Source organism: Sinocyclocheilus grahami, unplaced genomic scaffold (assembly GCF_001515645.1).
Source record: "Sinocyclocheilus grahami isolate Dianchi unplaced genomic scaffold, SAMN03320097.WGS_v1.1 scaffold638.1, whole genome shotgun sequence".
In the NCBI taxonomy this organism is placed as follows: Eukaryota; Metazoa; Chordata; class Actinopteri; order Cypriniformes; family Cyprinidae; genus Sinocyclocheilus; species Sinocyclocheilus grahami.
Window position 1 is genome coordinate 560,509 of NW_015505817.1, and position 24,664 is coordinate 585,172.

At 37.2% G+C, this 24,664-nt stretch overlaps 1 protein-coding gene across 1 annotated transcript in view; it reads left to right on the plus strand.

Annotated features, from left to right (window-relative positions):
* Positions 1-559: 559 nt before the first annotated feature.
* The window catches only part of LOC107558252 (mitogen-activated protein kinase kinase kinase 1-like), a 64,761-nt gene continuing 40,656 nt past the window's right edge, over positions 560-24,664 (plus strand). The window contains exons 1-3 of the mRNA XM_016241882.1: positions 560-978; positions 1,810-1,817; positions 1,872-2,283. Of these exons, the coding sequence (XP_016097368.1) occupies positions 560-978; positions 1,810-1,817; positions 1,872-2,283 (839 nt within the window). The remainder of the gene's footprint in view (positions 979-1,809; positions 1,818-1,871; positions 2,284-24,664) is intronic.

Genomic DNA, 24,664 nt, shown 5'->3' on the forward strand with positions numbered 1-24,664 from the left:
TACTGATTATAATGACTTATACTGTCTTTTTACGCGTTGCGTTGCATCACGCCGCGTAAATATAAAACTCTGTCTGCATTTGTGATCGAAAGGGGTTCTGGTCAAAAGAGGCCACTGCCAATTCTTCATATTGGTCTTGGGTCCCTCCTTCATTGTAATTTTGATACTTCAATGATACCTCAAGTCATTAAGCTTGCTGAGGAGATGTCTGGAAATTTTGTGTCGAAATTTATATAAATAATAATAAATAATAAATATAATAAATAATAATAATAACCCGAATAAATAAATAAATGATTGTCTTAGGACTGGGAGTTTTGAGTTCTGAAAAATTGTTACAGTATGTTTTCATAGTTTGCGACATAAATTTTAAAAGATCAAGACCCCTTTAATTTCTGACACCGTGCACATAGCAGGTAAGTCCTTCCCTTAGCCCTTCCCACTTTTCGCAGACGACTCCGCCCATCGATCCGGAAGCCCCTCCCTCTCACCCTCCCCCAAATTCCCGCCACTCCCTCTCTCATAGAATCTATTAAGTGGCAAAAATTCAGGACAGAAAATGGCGACGGCGGGGAGCCGTGCGTCGTCGTTAGGCGGATTATTAGACTCCAGTAGCGGCACACACGTCGGGAACGGACTTCAGGGCAGTTCCAGCGGCTCCACACTGTCGAACAGCAGCGGGAAAGCGAAGAGAAATGCCGGGGAGAGTTCGCAGTGGAGGCGGAAGGTGAGGAGTGTGGATCTGGAGAAATGCGAGAGCGGGACCGCAGCGCTGCACTTCCTCACGGTGTCCGGTCCCGGCTCGATCCAGACCGCCTTGCTGCAGCAGAGCCTCGCCGAGCCGCCGCTCGGACACAACACCAGCGATAATCCGTGCGCTAGTGCTCAGGAGTGGACGAGGAGCTCTTTAAAGAGCAGCGAGAGTCCGGGCGCTGAACACGGAGGGGCTGCTGCGGACCTGAACGCTTCACACAACAGGTGACCATCTCTCCAGAGCTCCTCTTCAGACGCGATTCTGTCGCAAGATGCATTCGGAGAAACTTTACACAGTAGCGACATAACGTTAGCTAAGCTTCTCTCGGACAGAGCTCCTTGCTTTGTAACGTGTGTGTGTGTGACAGATAAGGACGTGTTGTAAGTGTGAGGAAATGTAGTGCAGTCTTCAGCGAGTGACGGTTATAATGCAGGCGGTTTAAACATTCTTCAACGGTTTCTGTATTTCTGCTGATCAGGAGAACCGTTTAAAAGTGCAGGCTAAACTATTCAAAAGCGTACGAATAAACTGACATCTAATTTAACGCTCACAACTTTAACTGACAAACAATCTGATTGTATATTTTTCCCCGTTATTTTTTGCGTATGTTTATATCGCTGTTGTTAGTCGGTCTCCTGTGTGACAACACAGCAGTGTTAAGTCTCTGGGGGATATTTGTAGCAATAGCCAACAATACACTGAATGGGTCACAATTATTGATTTTTCTTTATGCCAAAAATCATTAGGATATTAAGTAAAGATCATGTTCCATGAAGATATTTTATGGATTTTCTATCGTTAGATCAAAACGTAATTTTTGATTAGTAATATGCATCGCTAAGAACTTCATTTGGACAACTTTAAAGATGATTTTCTCAATATTTAGATTTTTTTGCACCCTCAGATTCCAGATTTTCTAATAGTTGCATCTCAGCCAGATATTGTCCCATCCTAACAAACCATGCATCAATGGAGAGCTCATTTATTCTGCTCCTAGATGATGTAGAAATCTCATTTTCAAGAAATTGACCCTTGTGACTGGTTTTGTGTTTCAGGGTCACGCGTGTGTTTCTAATGTTGCATATGTGTGTTGTTGGAGCCCGGGTCTCATGATCAGCGGCGGGGAGCCGTGCGTCGTCGTTAGGCGGATTATTAGACTCCAGTAGCGGCACACACGTCGGGAACGGACTTCAGGGCAGTTCCAGCGGCTCCACACTGTCGGACAGCAGCGGGAAAGCGAAGAGAAATGCCGGGGAGAGTTCGCAGTGGAGGCGGAAGGTGAGGAGTGTGGATCTGGAGAAATGCGAGAGCGGGACCGCAGCGCTGCACTTCCTCACGGTGTCCGGTCCCGGCTCGATCCAGACCGCCTTGCTGCAGCAGAGCCTCGCCGAGCCGCCGCTCGGACACAACACCAGCGATAATCCGTGCGCTAGTGCTCAGGAGTGGACGAGGAGCTCTTTAAAGAGCAGCGAGAGTCCGGGCGCTGAACACGGAGGGGCTGCTGCGGACCTGAACGCTTCACACAACAGGTGACCATCTCTCCAGAGCTCCTCTTCAGACGCGATTCTGTCGCAAGATGCATTCGGAGAAACTTTACACAGTAGCGACATAACGTTAGCTAAGCTTCTCTCGGACAGAGCTCCTTGCTTTGTAACGTGTGTGTGTGTGACAGATAAGGACGTGTTGTAAGTGTGAGGAAATGTAGTGCAGTCTTCAGCGAGTGACGGTTATAATGCAGGCGGTTTAAACATTCTTCAACGGTTTCTGTATTTCTGCTGATCAGGAGAACCGTTTAAAAGTGCAGGCTAAACTATTCAAAAGCGTACGAATAAACTGACATCTAATTTAACGCTCACAACTTTAACTGACAAACAATCTGATTGTATATTTTTCCCCGTTATTTTTTGCGTATGTTTATATCGCTGTTGTTAGTCGGTCTCCTGTGTGACAACACAGCAGTGTTAAGTCTCTGGGGGATATTTGTAGCAATAGCCAACAATACACTGAATGGGTCACAATTATTGATTTTTCTTTATGCCAAAAATCATTAGGATATTAAGTAAAGATCATGTTCCATGAAGATATTTTATGGATTTTCTATCGTTAGATCAAAACGTAATTTTTGATTAGTAATATGCATCGCTAAGAACTTCATTTGGACAACTTTAAAGATGATTTTCTCAATATTTAGATTTTTTTGCACCCTCAGATTCCAGATTTTCTAATAGTTGCATCTCAGCCAGATATTGTCCCATCCTAACAAACCATGCATCAATGGAGAGCTCATTTATTCTGCTCCTAGATGATGTAGAAATCTCATTTTCAAGAAATTGACCCTTGTGACTGGTTTTGTGTTTCAGGGTCACGCGTGTGTTTCTAATGTTGCATATGTGTGTTGTTGGAGCCCGGGTCTCATGATCAGCTCGGTGTTATTATGGTGATGTGTGAATATCATCATGTGAGAAAGCAGGATTTGCTGCAATATGAGCTGCAGGCTTTGAGACTGTAAAGATAATGAGAGATGAATGGCAGCTGAACCCTAAAGAAAAACCTGCGTGCCTTTGTGAGCTCTGTTTTCCAGGATAATACTTGAGAGTTACTAAAGTCTCCTCCGAGCACACAAAATGATTACATCCAAAAGAAAAGTTTTCCTTTACGTAATATATATGTGTGTGTGTGTGTACTGTGCATATTCATTGTGTGTATATAATGCATGCATACATTTAAAAGAAATTTTATGTTTATATACATGTATAATATAAATTATATAAATGCATGTAAATATTTGCTAAATATATATGTATGTGTGTGTATTTATATACTTAATAAATATACCCATTACGCACAAACAAAAACTTTTATTTTGGATGCAGTTAATCACGATTAATAATTTGACCGCACTAGTTTAATACTTGTAATTTCCTGTATCATTATTTACTATATAAATAACTAGTACATGACATGTTTAAATTTGAGAGATTAATATTGAAACATGTACATAGCAAAAGTGTTCGCGTATGGTTAGTCACATGATGTTACCTGGTTGTTTTTCCAGTTTTGTTGTCTCTCTCTTGGGTGTTTCTGAGCCATATAGGGATTCACAGTGACTCCAAACCATGTTTTACGTCACTGAGCTTATTCATTTACCGCTGTTCCCCTCAGGTGAGAACAGGAGCATCAGTCATTGTGTGTTTGTGTGTGCTGGAGTCACTGTTACAGGTGAAACAGTCCTGAGGAGAACAGCAGGTGTTGAACCGTGCCCCTTTCTGACACTGCTGTTGAAGCAGATGTTCTCCGGCTTGAGTAATAGTAGGACAACTCATCCGCTGAAAATGTTTTAGTTGAGAGATCAGTGCATCTCCATGAGCTGTTTTTGATTATGTTAAACGTGAGAAAGTGTGGAAGTTATGCACCACTGTCAGCACCAAAATAGAATATAATAATGGTTGTTTTCGAACTGGTTTCCCAAACACTCTGCCAGTCTTTTACTAGACAGCTAATTGAATTCTTCTGCTCCAAACTCACAATTGGTTGAGCTGGTATTGCTGTGTTGGGCTGGTTGGGATTCTCAAACAAACACGGTAATGTTTTGATGCCACAGAGTCACAATGTTTTGACTTTTCGTGGGAGTCAGCCTGGCTGATATTGCCTCAGTGGGGCAGGTGAACGTATTGAAACACGGGGAAAAAAGTGACATTGGGGGTCCATATTATACAAAGTTTATTAATAGCTTGACAGCTGTTGAGCTCGCAGAGAAAACCTTAAAGGGATCCACGGGTATTAAGACATGTATAGCTTAATATAACGTAAATTATGTCTCTTATTTAAATATATAGTAGAAACCCCATGAAAGATGTATGTTATTTTAAAAAATCGACATGGTTTATATTGGGGGCGCCATTATTTTATGTGCACAGTACATTCTACGTCAAATGGTTGCACTCGGTGAGCTACTGGCGCTTATTTCTATAGTCTTTGGCTTTTTACCGCAACACAACTCCGAATACACAACTCCAAAAATAAAATACTGATATGATATCACATTGTGTGACTTTTGGTTGTAATTTTCAGTCGAAGGGCAACAAGAGAAGCAATGCAAGACTTCACAAGAAGAGGAGAAAAGAATGGGAAGATGCCTGTGGACGAATAAAACTTCCTAAAGACCCGCTTCTTTTTTCACTCCACTTTAGTCCTGATGCCTTTGAGTCTTTTAGTAGACCACAGCTACTGAAAGAGCTTACAAACGGCTGAGAAACGCTATGTCATCCTGTAAACATGCCGACGCTAATCATGACGCGCGGCCGCTAGAGGAGTTTCTCAGCGCAGATTTTCCTCGAGGTCCGGTCGTTTAGACTCCATGTGGGGAAAAATCGAGGGTACAGCATTTGGTTTAAGCCTATGCTTATCCATCTCCAGCTGTAAGCTCTTTCAGTAGCTGTGGTCATCATAACAGTATTTTATGGGTTGGGTTGGGTTGTGGTAAAATTAGCAACAGGTAGCGGCAGTAGCTCACCGAGTGCAACCATTTTACGTCGTCAGAATAATGACGCCCCCCATAGTCCAAAATATGTAAATTATGTGATTTTTAAAATAACATAAATCTTTAATGGGTCTTCTACTACATATTTCAGGAAGAGACATAATTTACGTTATATTAAGCAACACAAGTCTTAATACCCAGGGATCCCTTTAAAGCAGCGTAACTTTGGGTCTGTTTACGCTTGGCCGCTTCATGCATTTTCTTTGACTGGATGGTGTTTCGAAACGCAGATTGCAGTCTGATCGTACAAACCTCTTCAGGAGGTAGTTTGAGACTCATGCATGCAAATGCATCTGGCACTCAACTGTGTTGAATTTGCAAATAGCGTGGGAAATGAAGATTGGATTTATATTTGTTTTGCAGAAACACATTTAGGCTATGTGGTGGAGTTTTAACAAACTGGATCAGAGAAAATGCATGAAGTGAAAAATGTAAATTGGCCCTTGTGGTTTTTGTTTACATTTGTTGCAGCAAACTTTCTTCCAAGACTAGATGATTTCCAAAGAGTGGACCTTTGTGGACCTACATTACAGTAGTCATTTGTGAATGCGGACTGAATTGCTTAATATTTCTCAGCAGATCTGCAATCGTAGCTTGGCATTGAGAAACAGCGGCGTGGTTTTCCAGCGCTGTCCGGTGTGTCCGCGCTGGGGTCTGGAGATTCCTGTGTGCTTGACACAGTTGGTGTGCTTCCATTGGGTGTTCCCAGCTCACAGAATCGTAATTAATTTGTTTGCGTTTCCAGCGGATGTGGCCACTCTTATTAAGCATAGATGGCTGGCGCAATGCTGGAGAAGGTACTACTACTACCTCTAGAAGAGAAAATATAACAGGCCATTGATTTAGTAGAACAAGAGTGTCATTAAATGGTTTGTTGAACTTGTGGGTCAAGGTCAAGAAAGTTTCTTTACATAAAGGCTGTGTTTTGTAAAATAAATTAATACTTTTATTCCACAAGGACACATTAAATTGATTTAAAGTGACAGTAAAGACCTTTTATAAAGTTACAAAAGGTTTCAAATAAAGGATTTTCTTTTGAAAATTCAGCTTTACATCCCAGGAATAAATTACATTTTACAATATATTATTATAGGAAACAGTTATTCAAAATTGTGATAAATATTTCACGGTTAATTTCAAATATTTCTCTGTTTTTAGTGTATTTTGGATCAAATTGATTGAAAATAAGAAACTTAAAAAGAAAAAAAGAGCAACTCTTACTGACCTCAAATATCTGCTCGGTAGTGTGTATGTTTGTTTGTTGGCTAATATATGGTGAAACAGTTTAACAGACTCGTAAATAAGTACGGAAAGACCCAAGGTGCATCCCAAAGATCCTCTTGTGTGTGGAACTACTTTCTTACACCTTGGATTCAAGATCTGCTGTTGCTATTTAAGATGGGTCCAATCCTCCATTACTAATTCAAAAAATGGCATGTTACAAAAATAGTAAGACGGTTACCTTTTTACTGCTGAAAGAGTCCCTGAAAACCCCCACCGCTAATGCACACTGACGGTCTTGGACAAACACGGACATGTGGAGTGAGTGAAGCAGTGCTCTTAGACTCTGATTTGACGACCGGAACTAACGGCTATATTTAAAAAATACATTGAAAAATAAACCACCACATCTTTGTTTCAAAAATAGATTGAAGCTATTCCATCTTAAATATTTATCAGCTCTTGAGATAAATTAAAACCCTTTTAATTGATTTTTGATGGTTGATTTAGTGAAACATTGAATGTTCACGCCAAGTAGTTTTCTTAGCAGGTAAAATACGTTCTGTGTGATTATGCAGCGCGTTTTGGTTTTATGAAGTGTCTAATGTTTCGTTCGTGTCCTATAAAGAGCATGTGATTCATTGGCCTGTCTCTGTTAACGGTGGCCTGTCAGATCTCTAAAACTGACCTTTCCAGGGCTGCCCTCAAATTAGCTACAGACCAACATCTAGGGCCAGAATGACTTCAGTGCTGAGCTGGCGCTCATCAAACATGCTCTTGACTGGCACTGTTCCTGTTGGAAATGTCCACTCGACGAGCTCATGCTTGTAAGAAGATTACTTCTAGATTTATATATTAAGTTGCTAAAGCAAAACATTTAAACCACTTTTCTTACGTAATCACAAACATTCTAAATTAAAACTTACCACTGACAGAAACAGACAGCTCTACTGCCTTTTCTTTTGCATTTAAATCGTTATTACAAGCAATCCTGCGGTTCATAAAGAACTTTAAAATTATTGCCTTGTTTATCTAAAAGTGGTCTTTTCCTTTAAACCTAGCCAAAAAGCCATAGCCTATGTGTTGACTGTGAGACTTTAATTATATGCGTTTATGTGTCAATGCATGTTCATATTTACTGCAAACAATGCACGGTTACTTTAATTCAGCGCTTGCAGCGCAGCAAAAATAGACTCGGTGCGGAAACGATCTCTGCTCTGCTGCAGACGCACCCTTCTTGGAACGCACTGCCGGACCGCAGCCGTGTGCAGTGTGAACGCTTTAATCCTTTAACATGAGCGCGGAAAAAATATGCACCGCATACGCACTGCAAACAAAGTAATGTGAACCTGGCGTAATGTGTGTGTGCTGCGAGTGTGCATGAGCGCACCGTCTCCATGAGAGCGTGCGAGCACTGAATGGTTTAACACTGGCAAGAATTAAAAAGAAAAAATGCAATTTATAAACGTTAGTGACGATGCAACACTGCCTCGATAGTGCAAGTGACAATTCCTGTGTCAACTGTGCAGCATGCAGCTTGCTTATAGAGCAGATGCGATGTGATTTGAAGCCATTTGCATTTTGAGAGAGAAAGAGAGTGCGCACGGTGATTCACTCACGCTGTTTGTGAAATTGTCTCACAGAAATGTTTCTAATTACTTAAGTTATTTAATGAAAAAATATTAATTGTACCTCACCTAAAGCATTATAATTATTTCACCCACGCCAGACTGAGACTGAGACGGTGCCGCTGCATGTCATGCCAAACCTCTGACAGCAGCGTCATCAGCTTTAGATCGGCCTTTTTAGAGACCGCCGATCAAACATCCCAACGTGATTATCGGCTGATAGTGATCGGTAGCCGATCAATATCAAATAACTTCTATTGTTCTCTTCATTTGTAAGGTGCTGTGGATAAAAGCATCTGCTAAATGATTAAATGAAAATCTAAATGTAAAATATAGCATTCAGTTAGGGCGATTTTTCAGATTTTGTCAATTAGTTAAATGTTTAAATTAAATGTATTAAATGTTTTGCCACGATTTAATTTTTTTAGAAATTGAGGATTCACAATTTTGAATAGAAATATTACCAAACATTAGAATTAGACACGTCAACAATATGCCAATGATAACGGTAAAGAGAAAAGATCAATCCATGTGACGCGCTCTTATCGCTAGGCACCGTTCACACAGAATGCACTTTTGTGTTGAAAGATGCGACGCTGCAGTGGAATAGGAAAAACATGCAAGAAGACGGGAGTGAACTTAACTTGAGCGCTGCGTTTTTAAAATGCCGTTTCATGCATGAAACACTGTAAGAGACGCGAGTGCAACACATTAAACTCATCCATGTTCACATTGAAAAACAATGGAAAAGCAAAGCAAGCAGATAAGAAACCTGTACCTACTACTGTATGTCTGATATTTCATGTTTGCATCACGGTGACAGACTGAAAGCTGCTGTTGTTTTTACAGCACATTTATAGTTAATGATAGTCTACTGGTGTTATACCTTCAGGCATTTTGAATTTGAATTACCTTGACTTTTGAGAATTTTGTTAAAGCATTTTCCTCGTATTATTTCTGAATATATAATATGTATAAGACAAGTTTGTACAAGATGTAGTTTTAGTTCATGCATCTTTTCTGCAAATACATTTAACAAGTGATTTGTTTAAAGGGGTCATATGATGCTATTTTAAAGATCATTATTTGGTGTATTTGGTGTAAAAGAATATGTTGACATGCTTTAATGTTCAAAAAACACATTATTTTTCAAATACTGTACATTATTGTAGGTCCTCTATGCCCCGCCTCTCTCAAACACATCATGTTGACAACTTCATGTGGTGCGCTTGGAATAGAATTTTCTTACCTAGAGGGTTAATAAAGAAAAAGTTACTTGAATCATGTTGTAGTTACATTTTCAAGCTGACTAGTTAAAAAATCGTAAAAATTGAGGATCAGTCAAACGTTCTGAAAAAATAAAGAATTAAATTTTTCGCCATATCGCCCAGCCCTACATTCAGTGTAGAATTCAAATGGGTCCAATACGTTTTGTGGTCTTTGCCGATTCACGCATATGATCCGCTCCGTGCTGTCGGGTCTGATTCGTTCCCTATTCCCTATAGAGTGCGCTACGTGCCATTCACCGTACAGAAAATACTAATTCTGTGAACGAGTGACAGATTTGAGCCGCAGCGTCTAATTATAGTGTAGTGGGCGGGCCGCTTTTTAATCGGGAGAATTTTGTGCAAATAATGACATGCCATTTTCTATGATATATGCATGTTTTATGAAGTTACGAGCGAAAACGCTTCATGACAGCTACCTTAGATTTTTTGCTAAGCTACAACTGTGCAGTTTTATGGGTGTTATAAATTCTTGAGGAATATCTTTAGATATAAATGACGGATTATATTGATTTTGGGCTCTTTTTAATCCGGAGAATCTGCTCAAAAAATGAGCAGATTTTTCCACGATCTAAGCATGTTTTATGAAGTTACAACCAAAATGGTGACATCAATATATTATTTTCATATGGGTCTGGGGGTGACATCTTGTACAAAAACTCGCTCCAGTTTATTCAAAGCCCCAAACAATTATTTTATTCTACTCGATGAGACCTTTCAAATGACATATGACACATGACTAGCTGAGCTGTATGATGTTTTTGACATATTCAAAATCAGTACACGCCGGTTTAGAGGGACTGTGCAGCGCTTGTTAAGAGTTGATCAGAATAATTACATTCATTAAAAAGTTGAGATTCTAAGCTTTAAAATGATACCTATTTTGTGTTATTCCATTTCAGGGGTTGCTTACTAATTTGATTTTTAATTTTTTCGTGAGGGTGGGTTTAAAGGGTTAATTAACAATCCAGCAAAAAGCTCATTTATCTGAGCCACCGAATGTGTGTCTCTGCAAGCGGATAGAGTGGAGGAAATATTAAAAAACTAATTACTTTCACCCCAAATACTAATTATTGTAATTTTACATTTTTAAAATTTGCCACTATCCTAGGTTTTGCCCATCTGTCAGTAAGTAATTTTTTTACTCATTTAAAACACAATCAGATTTAATATGCTCCCTTATTCTTTTATATATTTTAATGTTAATGTTTGAATTTTTACATAAATATTGTGTTACACTGAATGACAATGTAACACTATTTCAACCAAATTTTGACATTTTATTCTCCAAAAAGTTATTTGAAACCTTAAAAGTAGACACTTTGCTTACATTTAATGTGCTTTCTATGGACATAAAATCACTTTTGTAAATTAATTTTGATGTGGACATCTTAGCGTCTTTGACCCATGTTCAAAAATATTTAAAACATTAATCTTATAAAATGATTTATGCATTTGAAATGTTGTGGTGTAAATGCATTTATGGCACCTCAGCTTCATTAAACAGTCTGTGTAAATGCATCTAATGCCACTTCAGATGCAGCTTCTGTTTCCTCTGCAGTGAAAAATGGGGTTTGTTGATAGTATGCGCACTCTAATGTGAACATTAAAATTTGCAACAATAAATTACTCCACTGCTCACAAAGAGATGTATGAACACCGATGACGGCAGAGTTGCACTGTCCAAAAATTTTGTGCTATAAATGTGTTTTTTTTGTGTTTTTTACATGAAGCGGATGTTGTCTTTTCCTCAAAAATTTTCAAACATTTTCTTCTGGGGGGTAAGCCACCAGACCCCCTACAAGGTTTATATTTCGAACTAAGTCACCTTTTTGACCTCTTGTGAGTTTGCAGGTATGATTTCCTTTCCTCTGCATTCCAAAGACAAATTTGTAAATTATGCAATTTCCAGCACAGTAATGTAGTGCTGTGTCTTTGACTTGTATTGTCTCTGTGGAGTGTTTTAACATGTTTTGTCTAACGAGCGGAGGCCTCTCCATGGCCACCAGGAACTGCGTGTTTAAAGCCCAGGGTTAGCTGAATGATCACGCCTGGACGCCGGACACAAAGGCCCGGATATTTCCATACCCATTAGGCCCTGTCCGCAGGCACGGGGTCCCCCTACTCTCAGGTTTTGTTTAGTTAACAGCAGGACGAGGCAAGCTGGAGATTACATGTGAAAAGTAAACACATAGGAGCATGACTAATAAGACCCAGATTACTGGTTAAAACAACAGGTCATGTAGCAGGCCTCGACGAGATGCCCTCGAACTCACCCACGGTATGAGCAAACGCGCTCTGAAAACAAAGGAAATGTCTTAAACCATGTTCAGTCACTCTCTGTTCATATTCAGAGGTTTTGGACGTTGGTTCGAGTTAGACATGTGCCGGTATTCAGTAATGCAATATATCATGGTAATGAGCATGCACAATATTGTTATCTTGGGAACTTCAAAATACCGTGAATAATTATTTATTACAAATTATTCAGATTTTTTAAAAGCATTTTAAGAATACTTTTCCCATCAACTGGTTTACAATGCACAACCGCTGTATGCTGCGTCAAAGACGTGTGTGCACTCTGATGTAATCAAGCACGGATGAGAAAGACATTCACTCTCTGACAGCAGATGGCGCTGAAACAACAGCAGAAACGTATTTAAATGATTTGCCAAATACTTAAATATTTAGACTTAATAGGCGATTTATTTTCAAACTTTATTTTAATCTGGACTACAGCATGCCCTTGATATTGTTTGAAAAGGTTTTGATTCTTTATTGTTCGGAGGCAAATATTAATAGCTTCTGTAGCAAATGTAGCTATTGCTCGTTGTGAATGTTAATACATTAACTAAGGTTAACTAATGAGATCTTATTGTAAAGTGATACCTATTGGTCTTTATAGTTCTTTTGCACTTTAATCTGGGACACTTTTTACTTTATACATTTTTGTGTATTGCTTTATCGTATTTAAATGTTCAGTTCTTTTTGTTATAAGAAAAAGTTATTAAACCTGTTATACTGTATTATGACAACACTTAATAATACCGTATTGACCCGAATATAATACAATGTTTTTTTCTTGGAAATACATCTGAAAAAACGCAGTCGTCTTATCTTCAGGGTCTAGACTTTGACATGCCAATAATACACCCACAACAATAGGTGGTTGGGTTTAATCTCCATTGACCTTATTCCTGAGTCTCTCTCCTTGTTTGGTGGAGAGCGGAGTGACTTAATGACGCTTTTATTTTTTCCCCCCTACATCAGTGTTTGTTGGTTTCTCTGGATGCTGTCGGAAAGACTCTTTTAATGGAGATGGACTGTGCTGGAAATTGGTCTTTGCTATCCTTTCCAGCACCGTGAGCTAGTAACCTCATTACTCCTGCCGCTGTAACCTGACCTCCACCCCCACAACCGGGGTCAAAAAGTTACTTGTGATTTGGCCTGTTACTTTTGGACGCTGCCCACACTCCGTCACTGGAAGTGCATGTGAGGTTACTCAGGGAAATAGAACCCTTTATGTGTCTACTATATAAATAAACACATGGCAGCATGACTTAAATATAATAAAACCCAGATGGTTTAGACTGTAAATAGTACAAAAGTTTCATAATTGGACCAAAAACGATGCAGATATTCAAAAGCTCTAATGTGCTTTGATATGCGTTTAGTAAGAACTAATAAGATATGTTAGTTAAGCTGGTTTAACTTAAAATTAACCTTGCAAGAAAAGTTTACTAAGTCTACTATTCAGCATTTATACAACAGTTATACAAATTAGGTTGAATATGTTGAATTAGTGCTGGGCGGTATACCAGTTCATACCGAATACCGGTGTTTATTTTTGTTATGATATTAATTTTTAAAATACCGCAATACGCAATAGTATGTCGTTTAAACAACGTTCGGAACGAGACACTGTTTGAAAGGGGTCCCTTTTCACTGTTGCACTGTGTATGTGTTACTAAGCGTGAAAGTTCAGAAACTGAAGCTGTAGAACTAATAGAACGTGATGACACAGAAGAACTCATCCGCAATATCCACACTGACCGCCACAAATATCCAGCGCCCGCTGCCATCAGCTCCCGCGTCTCACACACACGAGCACGACTTTAGTACTAGATTTAGCAACTTTCAGACCCTTTTAGCGGCTTTTTCCATAGAATATACATACTGACAAACCTAGTGACTTTTTTGGAAAAATTACAAAAAAGTAATCTAGCCAAACCAACTGCATAGCCGCTCTTTAGTGTAGATGCATGTTGATTTTATCAGACGATGCCGCGATTATAAATGAGTGACTCCTGGTTAACATGTATTAAAAGGGGTCGTGTTTAGTCACTATTTAGTGTGGTATTTTTTTGACAATATTCACTCATCATGACAGTAAAATAGGGCATTCTAAGTCAATATACTGCAGTATTTCCTCTCTCAATCAGTAGAAAATATGGTTAACACCCAGTCATGCATGAAAAAAAAATACCGTCATGTACCGTGAAACCGGTATAATTTTGAAAAATACAGTGATATAAATTTTTGGTCTTACCGCCCAGCACTATGTTGAATTAATATTCAGTTCATTGTTGCAACATAAATGAAATGTTCTAAATAATAAATAATGCAATAAACATTCATTAAACAACAGAAGATAACATAACATAAAACCCAAGTGTACAACGCATTTAAACAAAATACTTTCAAATGTGGAGTGTCCCGCAGGGAATTATGGAAAAATCTGTTTACATTTTTTGACCTAAATTATATATTGATTTGTTCTTTTAGTTCTAAAAAAAAAAAATCTGAAGCATTTTACTGTAAAATTACATGAAATGTCTTTTAGATCTTTTACAGTTTTCCCCTGTATATAGTATGGGAACATACTGTTAACCTATTAGCAGTATTTTTTCCTGTAGTGTTTTTACAGTATTTTACAGTTAAAGTGACTCCTTTTTTACAGTGAAGTTAGATTTACTAAATTAAAAACGAGACATTACTGTTGAAATATTGTGTAGAGCAGAGGATACTACATGTCACTCCTTCATCAGCAGTGTCTGCGCTGTACTTTCATCTCACCATCAGCTGGAAATACAAGGAGAGCTGTCTGTTCCAGTCCCTCGGCTGGTTTCTGAGAGTCAGGCTGAGCAGGGTTCAGCCAGTGCTAGAAATAAGCGCTTAAACGAGAGCTACTGAGCGAGAACTGGTCATTAGATTGGTCACTGACTCTTCTCTGCATTCATCTTCTTTGAAGGCAGTTACAGTGATGCTTTAAAGCAGAGTGCGTGTTCAGCAATAAATGGATTGCAGAATTTTTTTAATCCAGTGTTAAAATTGATAGCTAAAGGCAGAAATACATTCCCAAATGTTGTCAAACTTTGTTGCATGCTGGCCTGTTGTTGTGGTAGCATGGATTTAGATTACTTTAACTTTATTTAACTCAGAAATTGAACTATGGTGCATTGGTTTAAGGAAAACAAAGACATACCGTGGATGGCAGATATGTCATGCTTGTAGCTGAGAGATTTTGCCATTGTGTCTCACTTCAACTCATTATTTTCTGCTCAAAATGTTTTTTTTTCAGTAATAGCCTTCAGCAAATAAAATATTTGTATGTGCCATAACAATAAAGCATATGTATTAGGTGATAGTGAATGAGCATCAGTTTGTAAGCTAACCTAAATGTAGTAGCTGGTCCAGAAGAATCGTTCGTTCGTTCGGATCAGAAAAATCAGTCTCGTTTTCTGATGTAACATCCATTTGAAAAGACCTTAATAGATTTTCCTTTTTAATTATTATTTTTTTTCAATTTTGGTTTATTACACAAACATGTAGTTTGTTTACGGTTTACTTTGTTATTGGTCTATCCTAAAATAAATTTAGAAATTACACAAACTTTAGACATGTCTTTTTTGTTTTGTTTTTGTTACTGAATGATTTTCTCTGAAATCCTAAAAATGAACAGAATGTCATAAGACATGCAATAATGTTTCGACTCGGTGTGACCTAGAAAGCGTTTTATAGTGTGAAAGAGCTCTGGAGTATGCAGGGGAGTTAAATATAGACTTTATTCATATGTCATTAATATCCTTTCAAGAAGCCTGTGCTTTGTCAGCACCATTGACTAACACATCATTTGTTATCAACGAGGTTGACTGTAAAGTTACTTTTTATCCGAGTTAAAACTGATCCAGAGGGTTCAGTCTGAGGATGGAGTAAATGTTTAACATGTTTTGTGTTAGAGCTGGTGTTCATATGAAACCAGCGGACAGGATTATGTAGGTCATCGTGTGATCAGTGCACGTGGAGCATCAGTTATGGATCGGAATGGGCTTTATAGTCTAGATATGTTATTTTATTTTTTATCACATTTTGATGCATTGATTTGAGCAATACCATTAGCTGATATGGCAAAAAAAAAATCAAGCCAGAATTTCTCTCTGTAAGCTTCGTTGCACCAAACATGTCTGGATATTTCTTAAAATATCTGTTTCAAATGAAGCTGATGCTATTTGTGAGCTCTCATGAGTCTCATGGGGCTTGAGCAGTCAGTCTGGATGTTTTTGTCAGCAGTATCAGGGCTCTAGGTTGCGACTATATTTTGTTAGAGGTTGCTCTGGTGCTGCTACAATTCGACTAAGTGATAAGTGCTGCCATGTGCTTATGAGAAACGTAAAATTGCAAACAGACCAAAAGTGGAACAAAAAGTGCGTTGCTCGTTTGAACTGAATCACGCAAACCAGTTTTCAGCTTGGCCTAAAGACAGCACAGCGTGATCTCGGAGCAAATGTGTTTACCGCTGACCGCTCTCGATCACATGACCATTATTAAACAGCACTGTCATCCAGTAACAAGCGTCTGAGCTGTCCAACACAAACCATCAGAGTCTGGGTGATTTTAAATGATTTGAATGCCAGACGAAACAATGCTGATGTTCTCAACAAACTAAAACAGGAGAATTTACCATGCATTTACTCGGGTAACTCTAGACTGTTTCCATGGTGTTGTGGCAGAAATGTGGGGATATTCATATCAAATTTTATTATATTATTAATGTAGACATGCATTAAAGGATTAATGGAATTTAATTACATTTTTTTTTTTTTTTTGCAATAGCAGGTTTTGTACATTTGTGTTTATGCATAATGTGTTTACGTTACTATTTTTATTAACAAAATCCACAGGTAAAACCACACTACCATGGTAAAAAATAACTATATGGTTCTTAGTTCAATTAACTGCATGAGTTAATTGAACTAGAAACCATATAGTTATTTTTTTACCATGGTAGTGTGGTTTTACCTGTGGTTATGATCTACAAATGTATGATACTATGAAAGAGTACTCAAGGTACTGCTACTGTCAAATTTGCAATTTCAAGAGACATGTAATATTATTCATTAATGTTATTAATAATTCTACTTCAGTTCTACCAAATCAGATGCCACTGCTCTCAAAATGTTATGAAATGTTATTCATAGGGTCTCTATTCAAATGGTCAAATGTCCTGTGAAATGTTCAAATGTCCCATGACAACTTTTAATATTTGTGACCCTGGAGCACAAAAGCAGTGTTAAGTCGCTGGGGGATATTTGTAGCAATAGCCAACAATACATTGTATGGGTCACAATTATTGATTTTTCTTTTATGCCAAAAATCATTAGGATATTAAGTAAAGATCATGTTCCATGAAGATATTTTGTAAATTTTCCTCCACGGTATATATATCAACACTTAATTTTTGATTAGTAATATGCATTGCTAAGAACTTCATCTGGACAACTTTAAAGATGATTTTCTCAATATTTAGATTTTTTTGCACCCTCAGATTCCAGATTTTCAAATAGTTGTATCTCAGCCAAATATTGTCCTATCCTAACAAACCATGCATCAATTTCGAAAAATGTACCCTTATGACTGGTTTTGTGTGCCAGGGTCACATTTAACCTCAAAGTCAGTGATTCAGCATGAAGTATGTTTCTTTGTGATATTTAGACATTTGCTTGGAAGAAAACTGGTTTTTGTTTTAATGGATCATGATAGTCTTGTTTATTGCAGCTTCGTTAACTGATGCTAAAGGACTAAATGGAAAGTTATGCTCTTTTTAATTGTCTTCTATAAGCATGGCTGCTTTTAGAGCATGTCCAGTGTGTTTGTGTACGTGCTCCACCGGTGTTTCCAGCCCAGTCCACGAGTCCTGGGTTCCCCGTCCCGTGCAGCGCCTGTGCTCCACTTCCAGCGCCTCTCATCAGAGCTTGCGGCTCAATCGTCCTGACATCAGAGCTGTGTGTGTGTGTGTGTGTGGAGGGGGAGGTACACAAGTGACCCATGATGGAGGGGCAGGAATGTGATCAGGAACACAGTCCGCAAACCTATCAAACCCGCAGCACTCGTTTGTGAACACGCACACTCAAGAGCTGGTAGGAACACAGCGAAAGCGCGGATGTTGTGCTGTTGTTGTAGCTGTAGCAGTGTGTGGGAGTGAGGTTAGTCGGCCAGTCCTGCTGAGAGATGGTGGGGGTCCTGCTGCTCCAGATGGGTAGAGTGAAGCTCTAAATTTCTCTGCATTCCAGTTTCATGCCAGAGCAATGTGCAAATTGAAGGCTATAGAAACACGTTGGCTAGCATGTGCATTATGTAAAAAAAAGGTACAATTTTTTTTTTTTTAAAGTAACAGAACTGTATTGACTGTAAAAACAAAAACTAAGTATAGAGCCCTGTGAAATCAGTTTTAAGTCTTTAAAATTTCGTTTTATATTTTTCCTAATTCTGTTTTTCCAGTTAATTTTTCTGGCTTTAGTTTTTTTTCTTTTAGATTTTTCTGGATTCTGTTTTAAAGGTTAAATTAAATGTTAGCATTCAAAAGCATATATAATCTATTGAAATCATGAAACCTATACAGTTTAACAGCACTTTGAAAAATAAAAAAAATTCCCAGATTCTTTTTAGTGTTTTTCCCCCTAAATTCCATGTATTCATTCTGGATTCCTTTTTAATAGTTTAATTCAATTTTAATAATCGAAACGCATGTCTAATCAATTGAATTAATAAAACTTTAGCAATTTAATAATTTATTAAAATCTTCACAATAGGGTCCTCAGTTTTTTCAGAAATTCTTTGATTTGATTGATCATCTCACACATTCACTTTCCTGTAAAGACTAATCCTAATGATGGCCATCTTCAACACGTTTGTGTTCATATTGCTTGATTATTGGCACCTGTGATCCTACAGTAAGACAAACTCACTGTACTCAGAGCTGAAACCCTAAACCCTGTCTATTATGTGGACATGCTGGGACTCTCTTCTGCAGTTTCAGTTGCAGTACAGTTATGATATTGTGATACCGTGACATGTATTGAATTTTGACGTATGGCGATGTGTGTATCATATTGTGAGTGATACCCAACCTAGTTTTTCCCTTATGTTCCCTTCCTAAGTCACAGAGTTTGTTTGTTCCAGCCCTCATTTAACACACACACACACACACACAGATGGATTTCATGCAGTCTCTTTCCCACTTATAGTGCATACAAACCTACTCCCATATATATATATATATATATATATACACACACAATATTGTTTTTATTCATGTATTTAATGCATCTTCTGTTTTTTTCCCCTAAGTATTTTCAATTCTTCTAAAAGTTCATTATGCAATTTTATTGGTAACAGCAAGAGTATTTGTCATTTTATTTCATTTCACCTTTTTATTAATCTTCAAAATAATTATCTGACTACTCTAAGAACTACCTTTCAAACATTTGGGGTCCGTTAAGATTTCGTTGTTTTTTTTATTAATACTTTTATTCAGAAAAGTGCATTAAATTTATGAATTTATTAAGTGACAAAGATATTTATAATGTTACAAAAGATAAGTTATTTTGAACTTCGTATTCATGAAAGAATCAGGAAAAAAATCACGGTTTCCACAAAAGATATTATGCAGCACATTAATTTTCAACTTGTGGCAATGCGGACTGGATGGCTGCTGGAAATTCAGCTTTGCGTCACCGCGTTTTTCCAGTTAATTTTTCTGGCTTTAGTTTTTTTTCTTTTAGATTTTTCTGGATTCTGTTTTAAAGGTTAAATTAAATGTTAGCATTCAAAAGCATATATAATCTATTGAAATCATGAAACCTATACAGTTTAACAGCACTTTGAAAAAAAAAAAAATTCCCAGATTCTTTTTAGTGTTTTTCCCCCTAAATTCCATGTTTTCATTCTGGATTCCTTTTTAATAGTTTAATTCAATTTTAATAATCGAAACGCATGTCTAATCAATTGAATTAATAAAACTTTAGCAATTTAATAATTTATTAAAATCTTCACAATAGGGTCCTCAGTTTTTTCAGAAATTCTTTGATTTGATTGATCATCTCATGTAAAGACTAATCCTAATGATGGCCATCTTCAACACGTTTGTGTTCATATTGCTTGATTATTGGCACCTGTGATCCTACAGTAAGACAAACTCACTGTACTCAGAGCTGAAACCCTAAACCCTGTCTATTATGTGGACATGCTGGGACTCTCTTCTGCAGTTTCAGTTGCAGTACAGTTATGATATTGTGATACCGTGACATGTATTGAATTTTGACGTATGGCGATGTGTGTATCATATTGTGAGTGATACCCAACCTAGTTTTTCCCTTATGTTCCCTTCCTAAGTCACAGAGTTTGTTTGTTCCAGCCCTCATTTAACACACACACACACACACACAGATGGATTTCATGCAGTCTCTTTCCCACTTATAGTGCATACAAACCTACTCCCATATATATATATATATATATATATACACACACAATATTGTTTTTATTCATGTATTTAATGCATCTTCTGTTTTTTTCCCCTAAGTATTTTCAATTCTTCTAAAAGTTCATTATGCAATTTTATTGGTAACAGCAAGAGTATTTGTCATTTTATTTCATTTCACCTTTTTATTAATCTTCAAAATAATTATCTGACTACTCTAAGAACTACCTTTCAAACATTTGGGGTCCGTTAAGATTTCGTTGTTTTTTTTATTAATACTTTTATTCAGAAAAGTGCATTAAATTTATGAATTTATTAAGTGACAAAGATATTTATAATGTTACAAAAGATATATTTTTCCTAATTCTGTTTTTCCAGTTAATTTTTCTGGCTTTAGTTTTTTTTCTTTTAGATTTTTCTGGATTCTGTTTTAAAGGTTAAATTAAATGTTAGCATTCAAAAGCATATATAATCTATTGAAATCATGAAACCTATACAGTTTAACAGCACTTTGAAAAATAAAAAAAATTCCCAGATTCTTTTTAGTGTTTTTCCCCCTAAATTCCATGTATTCATTCTGGATTCCTTTTTAATAGTTTAATTCAATTTTAATAATCGAAACGCATGTCTAATCAATTGAATTAATAAAACTTTAGCAATTTAATAATTTATTAAAATCTTCACAATAGGGTCCTCAGTTTTTTCAGAAATTCTTTGATTTGATTGATCATCTCACACATTCACTTTCCTGTAAAGACTAATCCTAATGATGGCCATCTTCAACACGTTTGTGTTCATATTGCTTGATTATTGGCACCTGTGATCCTACAGTAAGACAAACTCACTGTACTCAGAGCTGAAACCCTAAACCCTGTCTATTATGTGGACATGCTGGGACTCTCTTCTGCAGTTTCAGTTGCAGTACAGTTATGATATTGTGATACCGTGACATGTATTGAATTTTGACGTATGGCGATGTGTGTATCATATTGTAAGTGATACCCAACCTAGTTTTTCCCTTATGTTCCCTTCCTAAGTCACAGAGTTTGTTTGTTCCAGCCCTCATTTAACACACACACACACACACACAGATGGATTTCATGCAGTCTCTTTCCCACTTATAGTGCATACAAACCTACTCCCATATATATATATATATATATATATACACACACAATATTGTTTTTATTCATGTATTTAATGCATCTTCTGTTTTTTTCCCCTAAGTATTTTCAATTCTTCTAAAAGTTCATTATGCAATTTTATTGGTAACAGCAAGAGTATTTGTCATTTTATTTCATTTCACCTTTTTATTAATCTTCAAAATAATTATCTGACTACTCTAAGAACTACCTTTCAAACATTTGGGGTCCGTTAAGATTTCGTTGTTTTTTTTATTAATACTTTTATTCAGAAAAGTGCATTAAATTTATGAATTTATTAAGTGACAAAGATATTTATAATGTTACAAAAGATAAGTTATTTTGAACTTCGTATTCATGAAAGAATCAGGAAAAAAATCACGGTTTCCACAAAAGATATTATGCAGCACATTAATTTTCAACTTGTGGCAATGCGGACTGGATGGCTGCTGGAAATTCAGCTTTGCGTCACCGCAATAAATTTACATTTTACATTATATTAAAATACAAATTTTTTTACATTTATTACTAGTTTTGATTAAAAATGGTGAGCGTCAGAGACTTTCTTTTTCAAAAGCATTAAAAATATATATACTGACCTCATACTTTTGAATGGTACAATAGCTGTCACTGGGATGATACCCATTCAAAAGGTGCGCCTAAAGGGTGCATATTACTTTAAATGTACATACTGTGTTAGTACCTAAAGTCCATACTGTTTGAAAAGGTACCACCCCAGTGACGGCGTTTGTATCTTTTTTTTCTGAGAGTGAAATGTAATCGATACTGATGCAGCTGATTATAATAATAATAATTCCTTACATTTGTATAGCGCTTTTCTGGACACTCAAAGCGCTTTACATAGAAGGCGGAATCTCCTCAACCACCACCAGTGTGCAGCATCCACCTGGAGGATGCGACGGCAGCCATAGTGCGCCAGAACGCCACCACACACCAGCTTACCGGAGAAGAGGAGACAGAGTGATGAAGCCAATCAGCAGATAATGGCTTAGTTCATAGACCCGACTAATCGTTGGCCGCTGTTTTCATTATGAATACTTATTAATTAGTCATGCAGCCCTACTGTTTTTGTTGCCATATCACTGAAGATGCACAAGTCGAAAGAAGACAATTATGTGAACCTAAAAATAAACATTACATTCTAGATTTTTTTTTTTTTATAGCTCTGGACAGTCTTTCAACCAACTTAATGAGGTTCACTCTGGGATCCAGAGTTCCCATGTATGCAGGCTTTATCTTCACTGCTCCATCTACTTCAACACATGCATACACAAAACCAAAGTACAGTTACAGCTGCCTTTTTTTCTTTTGATGGTGCTTCTTATTGTCTTTTACGTGGACTAGAAGAAGTGTTGACTGCTTAATTCATTTAAATTTTGTGATTTTTTTTTTTTAAGAGGGGTTTCTTGCATAGTCTCCCAATGTTTCATTTGGATTGAAATACTAGATCCGGGCTTTGACTTGGCCGTGTTTTCATGTTTTGGGTCATTATCATTTTGGACGGTTCCGCTTATATATAAGCCCAGAAAAACCAAGTTACTAACAAATGCAACAATCTCACAAAGAAACATGCGCGTTGTTGCTATGAGGTGCATGACTGATGTAAACAAACATGGACGTACAGGAGCTGACGGCAGTAGTTGTTGCCACTCTGTGTGCTGAGTTGCAAAATAATGAGGCAAAAGCGTTTGGATGCGGTCTTGGGTGGGTTGATGCTCCCGGTACGGCTTTTACAGATTGCATCACGAGGTGAGTTAAGTCTGTTATAAGGCAAAGGCAAGTTATACACTATGATGTGTGTTTTAAAATCCGCTCAAAATATGTTGGATAACTTTCAAATGGATTGAGAATAATAGTCTGTAGTCAATAAAATCGTACCCATTAGGTGCATATTTTATTTTTAATATTTTTTTGGTGAAATGTCAGCTCTGACTCGTCCAGACTGCTAATCTGGGAAAAGTTGTGTAGTCTGTTCCAGCCTTGAGCGTTTGCTTAGTTTTTTTTGAAGCTCACTTGAATTTGTTGTCAAATGGATCGTTAGACATGATGTTATGAAGCCAGTCTGAAAGCAGTTTCCTAACGAGGTGCCTTCATACATAAACCCTGTCTGTTTACTCGTTTCTACACAGTCAGAGGAGGCGTTTGCTTTGACATTTCTGCTTATTTGACTTGTGCATGCTAGCCTGTAATATTTACGAAAGGTAGAAGTGTACCAAATCAGAGCATTATTATAGTGGACAAAACTGAGAGAAGAAAACTGTTCACAGACCTACAGTCATGTGTTTAGTGTTATTATCTCCAGTGTCCTTTCTCAGTGAGGATTTACTTGTACAATACAAAAAATCTGACTTGACGTTTTCACGGTTTCATTATGTCCAACAATGTTTAAATTTGTGAGGACATTTTAATAGTCTGAAAGAAATAAAACCTGCTGCAGGACTAGCTCCGCTAGCATAAACTTGTGGATATGTTGGCTCATTTATTTTATAGTCTAATCTATATGGGGGAAAAATTCTTATAAGGTTGACATCTCGGATGACTTCCAGAAATAAAATCAGGGTTGTTCCTTCGTGTTCAGCTGCCTGTCTGAATGGCTGTCTGAGTCTGCAGCAAACAACTATTTTGATAAGCAATTAATCTGTCGATTTCAGTTAATTGTGTAAAATAAGAGCAAAGTTTAGTCATTTTATTGGAAAAGCATGGCTGTCCATATTTTGTATTGTCTTCAAAAGAGTGTGCAAACTGCAGGCTATAAAACAAAAAAGGTTTAAAATACAAATATTACAATAAAGTGCATAAAAAAGGAAAATTAGAGGAATCAAAACTTCACATTTTAAACATTTAAAGTAACATTTCCTCTTCTGAAGACAACGCACGTGGTCATACTTTTAACGGAGCATCAAGATTCATCAATCCTATTAATAACATTATTTATTATATAAAAATATTTGCATGCCTTTATATAATATCAGGTCAGGCTATTATCTAAAATGAAAATTTTCAATTTTACGTATACAGTGGCATAGTACAATTTTGAGTAGTAAATGTTGCATCTGTAAAAAATCTCTGAATGGCATTGAACAGCATAAGCACTTTGTGAAAAACACTTGACACAGAAACCAGTTCATGTGAAAATGCATACTAATGAAGTGCACTCATGCTTCGCACAGCATGGGTCATGCAGCATTAACTTCAGCCAAACACCAGGAGCATGGCGCTAGCAATGCCTAGAAAATGGGAAAAAGTTGCGTTGTCTTATAGCTAAATATTGAAGTTACATTGGATAAAAGCATCCGTCTCATGCAGAAATGTG